The sequence below is a fragment of the Borostomias antarcticus genome (genome assembly GCF_949987555.1).
Source record: "Borostomias antarcticus genome assembly, chromosome: 5".
Lineage (NCBI taxonomy): Eukaryota > Metazoa > Chordata > Actinopteri > Stomiiformes > Stomiidae > Borostomias > Borostomias antarcticus.
In genome coordinates, this window is record NC_140238.1 from 7,115,142 (window position 1) to 7,128,389 (window position 13,248).

Below are 13,248 nucleotides of genomic sequence, written 5' to 3' on the forward strand. Positions count from 1 at the left end.
CGCACACACACACACACTCATAATACAACATATCTAACATAATACTGTATAATATCTTTAGCATAATATAATAATTCTTTGCGTGACGTCAGGCCTTCTTCACACGCTTGACCCTCCTGGGCCACGCCCCTCGCTGCCGTGGCGTGCCCTGCTCCTGCTCCGCCCGCTGCTGAGGGGCCGTCCCAGAAGCCCCGGGGGCTGCAGGCTCCTCCTCCTCTGCCTGCACCATTGGGGGACAACAGGACAGCGGCAAACAGACACAATTAGGCCCTCATATCCTGCACTGTGATGTGGTGGGGGGTGATGAAATATCCTGTGCCCATTAATCTCTCCGCAGGGGGGTGGAGGAGAGTCCAACCGCAGGGTCAGGGGCTGATTAAATGCTCCTAATATGGGCCATTCATCTCCCTGTGAATACCCTGCATGTGTTGCCACAACACAACACAGTGCAACGTAACACAACACAACATCATCAGTCTTCTTTATCCATCATGACTCTCTCTCTCCATACTAATATTGCACATTTTCACAAATATCCCATTCATAAACATGCCAACCTTGTTTCCTCATAAACGATGTTTCCTCATAAATGATGTACGTACAGTAAGAGGTCACGTTGGATGTTTACCATAAAATGTTATGATTTACATAAATTATTATAAATGAACAGTGGTAAATTAAGTCATTCTAATATCCTGCGTCCGTGTTATCTTTAGCTAGTCCTGCATTTAACTACTGATGATAATGACTTTATAAGACTCAGCTCAGTATTTCATTTTCACCCATTAGTCATTGATATCTCTCAATCTGCCAATCTATCAAAACACAGAACCCTGTTACTCTCCATCACAGATACAGTACGTGGCAGAGATTACAATCAGTTATATACAAAGTAAAATCAAGCATTATGCGTTATAATATGTTAATACTAGAATAAGACACTATTCTTTTTTGGCTTCACCAGCACAGTATGTGCAATATCAGCACTTCAGAAGCAGCCACCATTAATACAGACTGTTGTAACAAATATACTGCTGCTCGCCTAAAGCCCCTATCATCTGGTGTGCCATGATGTATTAACTTTCCTTAATTACATTTCACCTGCCTGGTTCCATATGGCTCCTGTGACTCCAACAGAACAATTAGATGATTACATCCCAATTAAGCAATTATCTAATTAAATCCAAATTAAACAACTGCCTAATCATATCCGTAGAGCTGCATTACAGTGCACATGCTGTTCATTCACTGCTGACATCATACGTTTACCGGGTCAATTTAACTCAAATGGTTTTTGAATGATTTATTACTAAAACAGAATTATTGTTTTGCTTTATTTTGCGATGCTTCTCAGTAGATTACATCTTTGGCCAGTGAGGATAAGAATCTGGTTTATACTGTATAGAAGAAGAAGAGGGAGGGGAGTGGGAGAGGAGGAGGAGGAGGAGGGGGGGAGGAGGGGGAGGAGAGAGGACACCTGCTGGGTTGGGCTGGGCTGGACGGGGCAAGAATGAGATCATCTAAACTGGAGACAATAAAAACTGCTGGAACAATACTGCCCTCCTTTGGCCATAGTAACTATATTTTTTTATAAATTCAAACATACACACACACACATTCACACACACTCACAAAATACAAACAAAAGCACACACCCACACAGCCACACACACACACACAAACACACACACACACACACACACACAACTGTGCACACACACACACACACACACACACACACACACACACACACACACATACGTCTATTAGACTGTACCTGTTCGACCTCCCACTTCTCTCCTTTCTGCTTAGCTGACTGGTCCAGAGCGGTGGGACTGGGAGAACATGGCCGCCCAGGAGCAAGAGATGTCCTCTCTTCTGAGTATGACAAATCAGAATGTTCTTTAACTACAGACAATGTGTTGAGCTACATTAGCCACTCTCTGTCTGTAACAGGAAGAAGACACACAAACACATCCAGGGATACAGGATGGCGAAAGAGAACGGAGGATGTCAGGGTCACTTGTCATTTGAAACTATTGATTTAATTAAATGTCACAGTGGTTCCCTGCTGTGTGTTGCTGTGTTCAGCCGCGGGGCCAGTGACAGGCAGGGGCTGGATTGTGATCCAGCAGGCTCATGGTTCCCCCAGGTGGTCATCGGTGCGGCCCAGCAGAGCTCCATCTGCTTGAGGGTGAGACCAGTGGCAGGCCCAGGCCCGGAGCAGGGGGTGGGATTCATATCTCCCCCCCCCCCCCCCCCCCCACCAGCAGCCAGGACCCCCTGCCTTTCAAGACACACACCTCAGTCCCCCTCCCACTGTGGACCTGGAACAGCCCCGCAACAACAGCCAAACAAACACAGCACACACACACACGCATACACACACACATGCACACAATCACATTTCATGGATCAGGGGCTGGTCACGCCTGTTAGCCATGTGTGACACCACCAGTTGCCTGCCAGGATCAATCCAGAGAAAGGGTATTTCTTTCTCTCTATGCTTCCCTTTAAGTGGGAAAACATGAAAACATATTCGATTCTTCAACATAAATGGTAAATGGTAAATGGACTGCACTTGTATAGCGCTTTTCCACCTTAGCGGCACTCAAAGCGCTTTACAATGGCCTCTCATTCACCCATTCACACACACATTCACACACCAATGAGGGTAGCTGCCATGCAAGGTGCTTACCTAACATAGACAAGTACTGTAGATAATACATCCTATGCATGGATATGAATCAATGATACTGACTCTGGTGGATAACTATCCTTCCGTTGACCTTCAGTAGTGGTGACACTAAATAGCTTTTCTAAATGCAAGCCTGTTATCTCTACACACATCCACATGATTTCCAAAGAAACCTTTTGGGATTCAAAATGGCAAATATTACATCTCTTACGGCTCTGTATATTTCCTTGTTTGTTGCCCACCTGCAGTTGTGTTTCTCTTGTTGTTTATTGAAATTGCAGCATTATAACATACATCAGAGTGTAGTGATTTGCATATGAGCGTGTTGTAGAGACATTACCTGGCATGGTGGGCACCTGCTCGATGGGGGGCAGCGGGCTGCTGGGGGCTCTCTGTGTCTCCGGGGCCTGTTCCCACCAGCTGTCCAGTCTGCAGTGGCCATGTCGGCCTGAGCTGCTCCTGACACCGGCTGTCTCCTTCCCGGGCGAGACCTCGACCGCTCCAGGGAGCCCGTCCCTGCCGGCGGTCTCTGCCCCAAGGGAGCGGCGCCCGGGGATGAGCAGGGAGGAATCCTGCAGGGAGAAACGCCTCCCGCGCCTCCCCGGGCCCCGGCTGTCCGGCTCCCCCTCCGGGGCTGAGCAGCGGTGCGGCCCGGTCAGCAGCAGGTCTTGCTGGGTGGCCTCGGTCAGCGCACAGGAGGTCAAGATCTCCGGCTGGTCCACTGCATGCTGGGAGTCCCGTCGGAAACACTCCAGCGCCTCGTCAAGCTGCAGTGGCTCAGACGCTCTCTAAATAAGCAGAAATACAGAAATACCATTGGCCAACAGGTGATTGATTATCCACTGTACATAATGTATGTGATTGGATAAGAGACACTTCACCTGCAAGGGCTCCAGTTCCAGGAAGCAATGAGATTTGACAGGCCCAATCGCAATGGAGGTTTGGGGGAGGACTCTCTCTGATTGGTCTATTGAAGCTGTGACAGTGAACACAGACGTCACATTCGGAGGCCAAGGAGTGATATCTTCAGACACACTCTTGCAGTAGTCCAGTTTATCTGCAAATATATTATAGATTGCTATCAATGTCGAGATGTCAATTGACTTGACATCTCGTTATCTCTCATTGTCAGATGCAGGTGCTCACCGTAGTCAGGTGTCAGGAAGTTGTGGCTCTCCATATGACTCGCGGAGGGCACTGATTGGTTGTCTTCATTACTGTAAAATTGAGGAGGGAGGTTCAGCCTGCCTCTTGGCCTGTCAATCAAACAAGGTAATACTGTATGTTGAACATGCACTGTAGAGGTCTAATTTACTCTGTTTCATTAAGTCATTCAGTCTGTTTTTTGAAGGCATAATCTAAATACTGAGCGGGTGTCAGTTTGTCATCAAAGGTGTGAGGTTTGTGTGAGGTCACCTTCTGTCTAAAGGAAGGTCCTGGACCGCAGATCGTCCTGCAGTCTCCCCCGCCAGCGGAGAGGAGCTGGTCAGGATCTCCTCCGCTCCCCCTAAGGAAATAACAAATTATTTTCAGGATCACTAAAAATGGAGCTAATGATTTGGTGGTGAAGGTGGAAAAGGCAGCTATTAGTCTACAGCTCACTCTCAGTGAAGAACACCAGCTCCTCCACGCGCTCCTTGCTCAAGCTGTTGAAGGAGTCTGAGTCTGCGGCGCCCTCTAGTGTCAGTGCCAGGTCAGGGCGGCCCGGGGGCGCGTCCACCGAGGTCGCCCCGCTCTCCTCCCGCCTGCCGTGGCACTCCAGGAGGGCGGAGATCCACTGCAGCGTGACGGTGCTCTCGTACTCGTACGGACGCCCCCGTGTCGGTCGGGGCGGGGAGGACGAGGCCGAGGTGAGGGAGGAGGCGGAGTCAGAGCTCTCCGTGGAGGCGGACGGAGCGGAGAGGTGACCCGGGGACCGGGGCTTCTCCTGTATTCAGAAGACAAACACGGATGAAGTTTGTGACGTGCATCGTGGTTAAGACAGCTCATCATCCTCCTTTACGTTATTATACTTATCAACACAGCACTGGTCCTCAGCTCATTCCTACACTCACTTTGCCACATGGGTAATATTCCGCAGTTATGAGGGGCTGATCTTCCTCCAGGTCAGGTCTGTCCACTGGGGAGGGACCAGGGAGGAGGGGAGGACCAGGGAGGAGGTGGTGTAGAGCCTGGCTGGACACGCCCAGGCCGCTGCGTCCATTCTCCGGGGCCTCACACATCCAGACCACCTCACTGAGACCCAGGTCAATAGAAGGAAATACTTGATTGTGCTCACAGACACGGACACAGCAGGTACAAAGTGTCGGTCTCTTGGATAATGTACCTCGCTCTTATTCGGGGCGGGCGCAGTTGTCTCACGGCCTCCCTGAGCAGTCTGAGAACATCCTCTGAGGACAGTTCGTTGGTTTTCTGAGACTGGTACAGCAGGGCGGAGAATGGGCGAAGAGGCAGACCTGCAATAAAACGTCGCTGTGAATTCAGTCTTCAGGTTCTCATGTCATTCATAGTCGTTTACTGTAGTAACAGAAATCCGTACCTGATTCTTTCACTGCCAAGTGTGTCCACAGGGTCCTCTGCGGTCGAAGAGAACTCTCTTCTTCTCCATCATCATCATCATCATCATGGTCTTCACTCTTATTACAGCAAATGAAAAAAACAATCATAAATGTCTGGAAACAGTTCACATGTCCCCAGGGCCGGCGTCTCCTATAGGCGGAGTAGGCAAATGCCTAGGGCCTCCAGCCTCGCAAAACTTTTTTTTTGTACTCTATATAAAAAGTGTTAACGTTCTCATTGGATACTGTCCATGCCAGAGATCATAAAACCTAGATTTCAGTGAGGCCTTCTCTCCCCCAGCAGTACTGAACTGTAGATTGATCTGATTGGCTCCATTCGAACATTATACTCAAGAGCGTACTTCCTGCTGCTGATAGCCTAAGGTTACATTACGAAGGAATGATAGCGCCTCAGTCTTTATTGCTTGATGGTGGGTGTATTTCAAAAGGGGGCCGCCACAGAAAATGTTGCCTAGGGCCTCCAAAAGTCTAGAGCCGGCCCTGCGTGCCCCCCTTATATCTGCAGTGTGAATGTTTCAAAGAGATCACCTTGTACACTACTGCTGCTTTGCAGTTTGAAGCCTCCGCACACAAGCCAAGCCGCTCACATGCTTGGAGGAAGTACCTGACAATGTCATCACTTCCTGTGTGGCCTTTTCTTATAAGCGCCCAGGCGTCCGTGACCCGACTGAGAGAAAAACATAAACACAACAAACAAAACGATACCGAAACTGAATCATAAGAGTTACATCTTGCTGTGCAGCCATCGTGAGCGTTATCTGGCTGTACCCATTCTGCAGGAGTACTTCCACGCAGAGTTTGAGGTCGTCGGGGCCGTCCATGGTGGGGCCTGTCCAGAGGAGGTACTTCAGTGCCGCGCGGGGCTGCTTCCTGCGGAGCAGGCTGCGGAGGATACAGCGATGCTGCCAAGGCCGCCGGGGGCTGGCGGATCTGGGGCTCAGCAGTAGCTCCATGGCGCCCTACACAGGGGCATAGGTGTTTGGAAACTGCAGCCGCCATTTTGACTCCGATGCAGCTATGCGTAAGGCGTGGATACCAGGCTGTGTAGAGCCCAGCGGCCCCCTGGTCGACGTACCGACACGTGGCCGTGGTCGAGGAGCCAGAAGCCTCTGATCTGCTGGGAGACGCGGGGAGGGATGGTGAAGGCGTGGCAGAAGGACTGCAGAAGGTTGTCTTTGCACTGCAGGAAGTTGGCCATGTCCAGGATGAAGTACATGATCTGAGACATACCGTGTTAAGTGCGGTTCAGACATAAACATTAAAAAAAATAAAAAATAAAATAAGATGGTCAAACTCACTCAAATATTTAGAATAAAGACATTTTGGGAGATTCGTATTAGTTAGGATACAATGGCCTGGACGGACATGTTGTCGACGTGAGGCACCAGAGCCAGCTTGAGCACAGCCTGCAGGCTAGGGGGAGGGTACACCTGGTCTGCGCAGTCCCCCAACGTCCAGACGGGTCCGCGCTGTTTGTTCACCTGAGCCACCATACCCTCGATCAGAGAACTCCACCTCTCTCTTCCCCCCTCCTCCCATCTTGTCGAAGAAAAGCAGAGAAACAAGGGGGATGGTGGGGAAAAGGTGAAGTATGATTGAGGAACGAGGAGGAGGAGGAGGAGAGAAGGAGGGAGGGAGGGAGGGAGAGAGAGAGAGAGATTGACCTGAGCCACTATACCCTCGATCAGAGAACTCCACCTCTCTCTTCCCCCCTCCTCCCATCTTGTCGAAGAAAAGCAGAGAAACAAGGGGGATGGTGGGGAAAAGAGTATGATTGAGGAACGAGGAGGAGGAGGAGAGAGGGAGGGAGGGAGGGAGAGAGAGAGAGAGAGAGAGATTGACGAGTTACCCGGGTGTGTGCACAGAGGCCCTGCGGTGGCTGTGATCCATCTCCCTCCACATCTGGGAGATCCGCTTCAGCTCCTGGGCCTCTGTCGGGACGAGCAGAAGACACAGCGGCACATCCATCAGTGTCTGCCTCGCCCAGGGGTCCACTAGGAGAGGTTTTATAGCGAGGCGGCGTTCCCGCCGCCGTTATAGGCGGTCCTACCGGGGTACTTGGGCAGGAGTCCCGTGATGCCCCACCACTGCACCAGCCTCCCCAGCCAGATGTGCCGTTTCAGGGCCCGGCGCTCCCGGTCCCAGCAGCCCCGCCCCACGGCGGAGAACCCGCTCGCTCCGCTGCACGTCTCGCACGGCACCCCCAGGCCTGAAGAGAAGACATGCACGGGCAACAACAACCGACGGTAATTATCCGATGCGTCCACGAGCGGCTGCGAGTTCCGGAGTATTAAGGAAGTGTGTAGCGCGGAGCGGTACCGTGCCAGAGGTGCGCCAGGCTGAGCTGCCTCCTCCCCCACTGGGCCAGGATGAGCAGGTTCCTCAGCCTCTGGACCAGCAGGTGCACCCTGGTGAAGGAGCTCTGCTCCAGGAACATCCACAGGCCCTGGCAGCGACTGAGACCTGGAGCCGGGGGGGACCAGTGAGGAAGAGACCGTCAAGTTAGGGGGGATATACTGTATCTGTGGTAGGCTACTGTAGATCTGTGGTACTGTAGATCTGTGGTAGGCCTACTGCCGGCCCTGCGAAGGGTGACTACAGTGTACCAACTTACACAGGGTGAGTAGTTCCTTTTTAGAGAACTCTGCTGTTCTCTGCACCCAGCGGCTGAAGGTGGCGAGGCGTTCATCCACCTCAGCGTCACCTACTGGCAAGACGAAAGAAGAAATGGCCGCACTTGTTACGGCATATATCCCTCCCAGGACAGATGAAGATACGGTAGAGATATGAATGCTCTCACGTTCGGCTAAGAGGCTGCGTAGCCAGCGGAGGATGACCCTGACGTTGTTGCTGGCCAAGGCCCGGGACCACTGCTCCTCTGTGTCCAGCATGCTGGTCTTCGCTCTCACACCGTGAACAGTGAGGGCTCAAACTGAAGTATAAAATGGTTGAGTGACTGCGGGCGTCTTTACAAGCAGGCTTTAGACAAAGACAAGTTCCTGTTTGATGCATATCAAGGGATTTCCTGCATTGATAAAACATACCGCTCTATTCCTCATTTCAATAGGTCATTGCTGAAGCTAATCCCTCATATATATTCACAGTTGGCTATGCAATAATCCCACTGCATTGGAATGGAGACCTTAAACAGAAGAATGTTAAGCCATAGGACAACATGAACGACATTCTCTGACATCAGAGGTTCACTGCTATTCAGACATTTACAGATACATTTAAAGACACAAAACTTAGGACTTCACTCAGTCTATTAAACTGTCATGGATACTGTACATGAAGCAAGTGAACAGGTGGACTAGTTAGGTAACGTGGGGCGGTAAGTAAGCCTGGACATCTTCTCTTCATGATGTTGACACACCACCAGGTCCATGGACCGTTTGAGAACAGATTATCGCTAGTTATTCCATTTTTAAAATGTTTTGAGGTAGGCAGCAGAAAGAGACGCGGTCTCCAGAACCTACCTGTCCTGTCCTGTCAGCGTTGTGGTACAGAGTGGTAGAGTGGTGGAGTGGTGGAGCGATGCCAGCTTGGGGATCATGTCATCTCTCTGCGTGGATCTGCTGACTGGGACAGTAGAGAGTTCTCTTCTTACACAAGCTCCTTTGGAGCAGGGTAATCCAGTAATCTCACTCTTGGTGAACATCTCATTGGTTGACTTGGCTACGTGTGTGTGTGTGTGTGTGTGTGTGTGTGTGTGTGTGTGTGTGTGTGTGTGTGTGTGTGTGTGTGTGTGTGTGAAAGAGAGAGCGAGACAGGGAGTTAGACAGCATGTGCTTGGTAGGACTGAGGCTCATTAAATTAGCTACTGTAGTACAACTGGTAAGAGGCTGAACTCTGTCTTCATTCTCAGTCAGCGCAAACTCTCTCTTGACCCATTAAAATTCCCAGATGGCTTGATTATGTGTAGTACTTCAACCCAAACACCAGAGGGCAGCACTAACTTATTTGCCCTCTAGTTGAGAATTCAGATGTTGAAAAAAATTCAATCTTAACTAATATGACACCAAAACAGTATTTCTAATGTTGCACAACCTCTTTGCATATGGACATATAATATCGAGTTATTACTATGAATATTATGGTATATGATGTCAGCACTGAATGTTAGATTTAGCCTTTGTGCATCCCCTTCACTCTTTCAAAGTCATAGTAAAGGAACAGTAAGACTTCTCATACCAGGAAAACACACACACACACACACACCCACACCCACACCCACACACACACACACACACACCCACACCCACACCCACACCCACACACACACACACACACACACACACACACACACAAGGAATCTGGCCACTACTACTTTCAGGGCTGCCGCAGTCAGATTTGTGCAGGTGACAGAAGGTGGTTGCAAATCCCCGCAGGGCTGATTAATGATTAGAGCTGATTACAGGGAGTGGAAGGACTTGGCCAGCAGACTGCGATGCTGCCGGCCACAGGCGTCCGCTCCACCGGTGTCCCTTCAGCCAGCCTGAGGGCCGAGAGGATGTCTGTCCATAGAGGGGAAGACCAACCCCTAAGCACAGGCCGGAGGGGTGTAGGACCGACCATGTGAACGCTACCCCACACTGAGGTAGGTGAGGTTGGTCGACTCCCCCTGTTCCTAGTCTGCAGGGAAGACCTGGCTCTGCTGTGCACTCAGCTAAAGCACCTAAAAGGACCTCTGTCTGTTTGTCTGTCCGTGAGTGCAGGTGAAGGTCCTCAGGGCACTGCTATTGAATGGGAATCCTCAGGTGTTGTGTAAATAACCTATTAGAAATAATTGTTGCTTCATCCTGTATGCTGAGTTTTTTTTTTATCGTTTTATCTTCCTAGAATAGGTCTTTGTGTCTGATATCGAATGTCAGACCGATAATTGCTGCATCAAAGTGTTATGCTCTTGGATTCAACTGCACTGGATCTGATTATATGTCATGCTTCATATCTGTCAGCAAAGAGCCAATTTACTTTAAATACAGCACTTCAGAGAACATCGTGTAGGCACGCATTCAGTGTGCTTATGTTATATTGGATATTGATCGTCATTCCATTTTCATTTCTCAGGCCTTGCCGACACCTGTAAATGGAATGCATGTGGTCCGGATATTGATCATAACTAAGCTGCTTATGTGAGGACCTTCAGAGTGCTCCCATCCGTAACCTCCCCCCCTTCCTAAGTCCCCCATAAGAGATAGATCCCTACACCCCCCTCCCTCCACCCCCCACCCTGACCCCAAACGACACGACCGATCTAAGATGGCCGTCCTGCGGGTGAAGTTCACCAAAAACAAGAGGGACAAGCTCGCCCAGGTGCTGTGGATTCTGAACTGGGTCTCGGTGGTGACGGGCCTCATCCTGTTCTGCCTGGGCCTCTTCCTGAAGGTGGAGATCAACAAGCGCTGGGAGCTGATGGCCGAGAGGGACATCCACTACGTCCCCAACATGCTGATCGCCGTGGGCCTTATCGCCTGCGGCATCAACTTCCTGGGCGGGAAGATCTGCTACGACTGCGTGGACACCACCAAGTTCCTGCGCTGGAAGCTGGTGATGCTGCCCTACATCATCTGCACCTTCTTCTTCACCTTCTCCGTCCTGGTGGGGGCGCTCATGTGCTACAGCATGCACAGCGAGCTGGAGGACTCGCTGACCCAGGGGCTCAGGGACGCCATGAGGTTCTATAAGGACACGGACACGCCGGGGCGGTGCTTCCTGAAGCGCACCGTGGACCTGCTGCAGATCCAGTTCCAGTGCTGCGGCAACACCGGCTTCAGGGACTGGTTCCAGATTCAGTGGGTCAGCAGCCGTTACCTGGACATGTCCCACAGGGAGGTGGTGGAGTAAGTAAAGACATGTCCTACATACAGTACATGGTCAGGTCTACTGGTCATGTCCCACAGGGAGGTGCTGGAGTAAGATAAGATTGATAGTATGTCCTACAGTATACATGGTCCAGTCATAAAGGGAGGTGATGGAGTAAGTAAAGATTGATAGGATGTCCTACAGTATACATGTTTCAGCCATAAAGAGAGGTGATGGAGTAAGTAAAGATTGATAGGATGTCCTACAGTATACTACATGGTAGGTTCATACAGAGCGCCTTGCTGTCATCGCTGGGCTCCTCAGTCCGTGCGTAGACTAGATATTCAAGAAAAGACGTCCATTTACAGTCACCGTAACCGTCGCGCTCTCCGACCCAGAGACTGGGGTATCCCACAGTAACATCTCCCCTCCTTGTCACCCCCCCCCCCCCCCCCCCCCCCCTCCAGCCGACTGAGGAGCAACGTGGAGGGGAAGTACCTGATGGACGGCGTCCCCTTCAGCTGCTGCAACGTCAACTCCCCGCGGCCCTGCATCCAGCACCAGATCACCAACAACTCCGCCCACTTCAACTACGAGTACCAGGCAGAGGAGCTCAACCTGTGGATGAAGGGCTGCCGCCATGCACTGCTGGAGTACTACACACACATCCTGCAGTCCATCGGACTCACCGTGCTCATCATCTGGCTATTTGAGGTCAGAGGTCATGCCGTGCCAGGAAGTGTCTTTGTGTGTCTAATAACGGTTGCGTTTCTACGGTCCGATAACGGTCGCGTTTCTATTATGATCTCTGCAAAGGTGATCTAGCTCTTGATGGAAACGGATTAATGATGGTCTGATCTGTGTGTAGCTGCAGTAGGACATAAGTCTGTGAGGAAATTTATTCCGACAGGAAGTGGAATTGTATGTTGCCCCCTGGACCCAGACCCACACCCTCTCTACTTCTGCGCTGTGATTAGTCGTTTGTTCATTCACTTTGCATGCTGCCTAATCCCTTACTAAATCTCTAGTGTAACATTAGCCCCGGGTGATCCATGCAGCTTTCTTCGTGGACACACCCTTTGTCCTCTCTCTGCTGGGTCATATGTGACAATCCCAAAAATACCTACAGTTGCTTTGACCACATACATATATTACATCATAAATAGTTTGTGAACTATGAGTTGATTTACAGTAAACAAGTGACCGTGTCGTCGTCTCTAACCCGTAGCTCTCGGTGCTGACCGGGGTGCGCTACCTCCAGACCTCCCTGGAGAACGTGTTGAGGCAGGGGGACCCAGACTCCGAGTCCGATGGCTGGCTCCTGGAGAACAGCTTCGCGGAGACGGCCCGCTCCAACTTCAACATCATCAAGAACCTGGGCAAGTGCAACCAGATCGACACGGCCAACAACGGAGACCCCAACATAGACGTCCCCTCCACAGCCCACTACGGACCAGACAGTGTGCGACCAAAGCAGATACCCATTGCCAGTTGACCTCTGCCCTAGCACCTCTCCAGGGGTCCTAGTGACAATAACAAACATGGCTACTGTAAACAAAACCCTGTGGAAAGGACGCTTCACGCGGGTCTTGGACTCTTGTGACTGGCCAGGATTTTAAGATGAGTTATGTCCATGAGAGCAGATTGGACAAATTAAAATAACAAACTGTTTTAGCCCAGGAGATCAAGATAAAGAATGATAGAATAGAATGTAGGATAATCAATTTCAGATAAGAATTAGCAACTGGTTTAAGAGTGAAAGCCAAACAGTACTGTATCTACTACACATTTACTGTAATCAGCCACAGAGGCCATGTTTATTCAAGCCAATACAATAATTCAACATCTCCAACAAGATGATATTTTTCTATTTCCATTACTGCAAATCAAAGTCAACAGAACAGTAAAATACATGTTATGTGCCTCAGCCAGACTGTATCGCCTACAGACACCGTAATCTAAACTGTAAGGACCACTGTGAACGTGAACACCACTGAATATAGGTAGAAGGGGATAAATGGGAAATAATGCCCCTTAGTGATTAAAAAAAATGAAAACAAAACTAGCTCTGTCCTGTTTTATTCTCTGTAGACATCCCCTATTTCATCGAGCACTGTAGACCAGTGCACTGCAGATTGTATGTTGTGAGATTGTAAGTGACAGAGT

General features: G+C 50.2%; 1 protein-coding gene across 1 annotated transcript; it reads left to right on the top strand.

Annotated features, from left to right (window-relative positions):
• Positions 1–10,539: 10,539 nt before the first annotated feature.
• On the top strand, positions 10,540–12,577 carry LOC311308825 (photoreceptor outer segment membrane glycoprotein 2-like; the record flags this gene model as incomplete). The annotated part of the gene is made up of 3 exons (XM_084437887.1): positions 10,540–11,120; positions 11,550–11,796; positions 12,311–12,577. 3 exons carry the CDS (start codon positions 10,540–10,542, stop codon positions 12,575–12,577), a joined length of 1,095 nt encoding a protein of 364 aa, XP_084294013.1.
• Between the last annotated feature and the right edge of the window lie 671 nt (positions 12,578–13,248).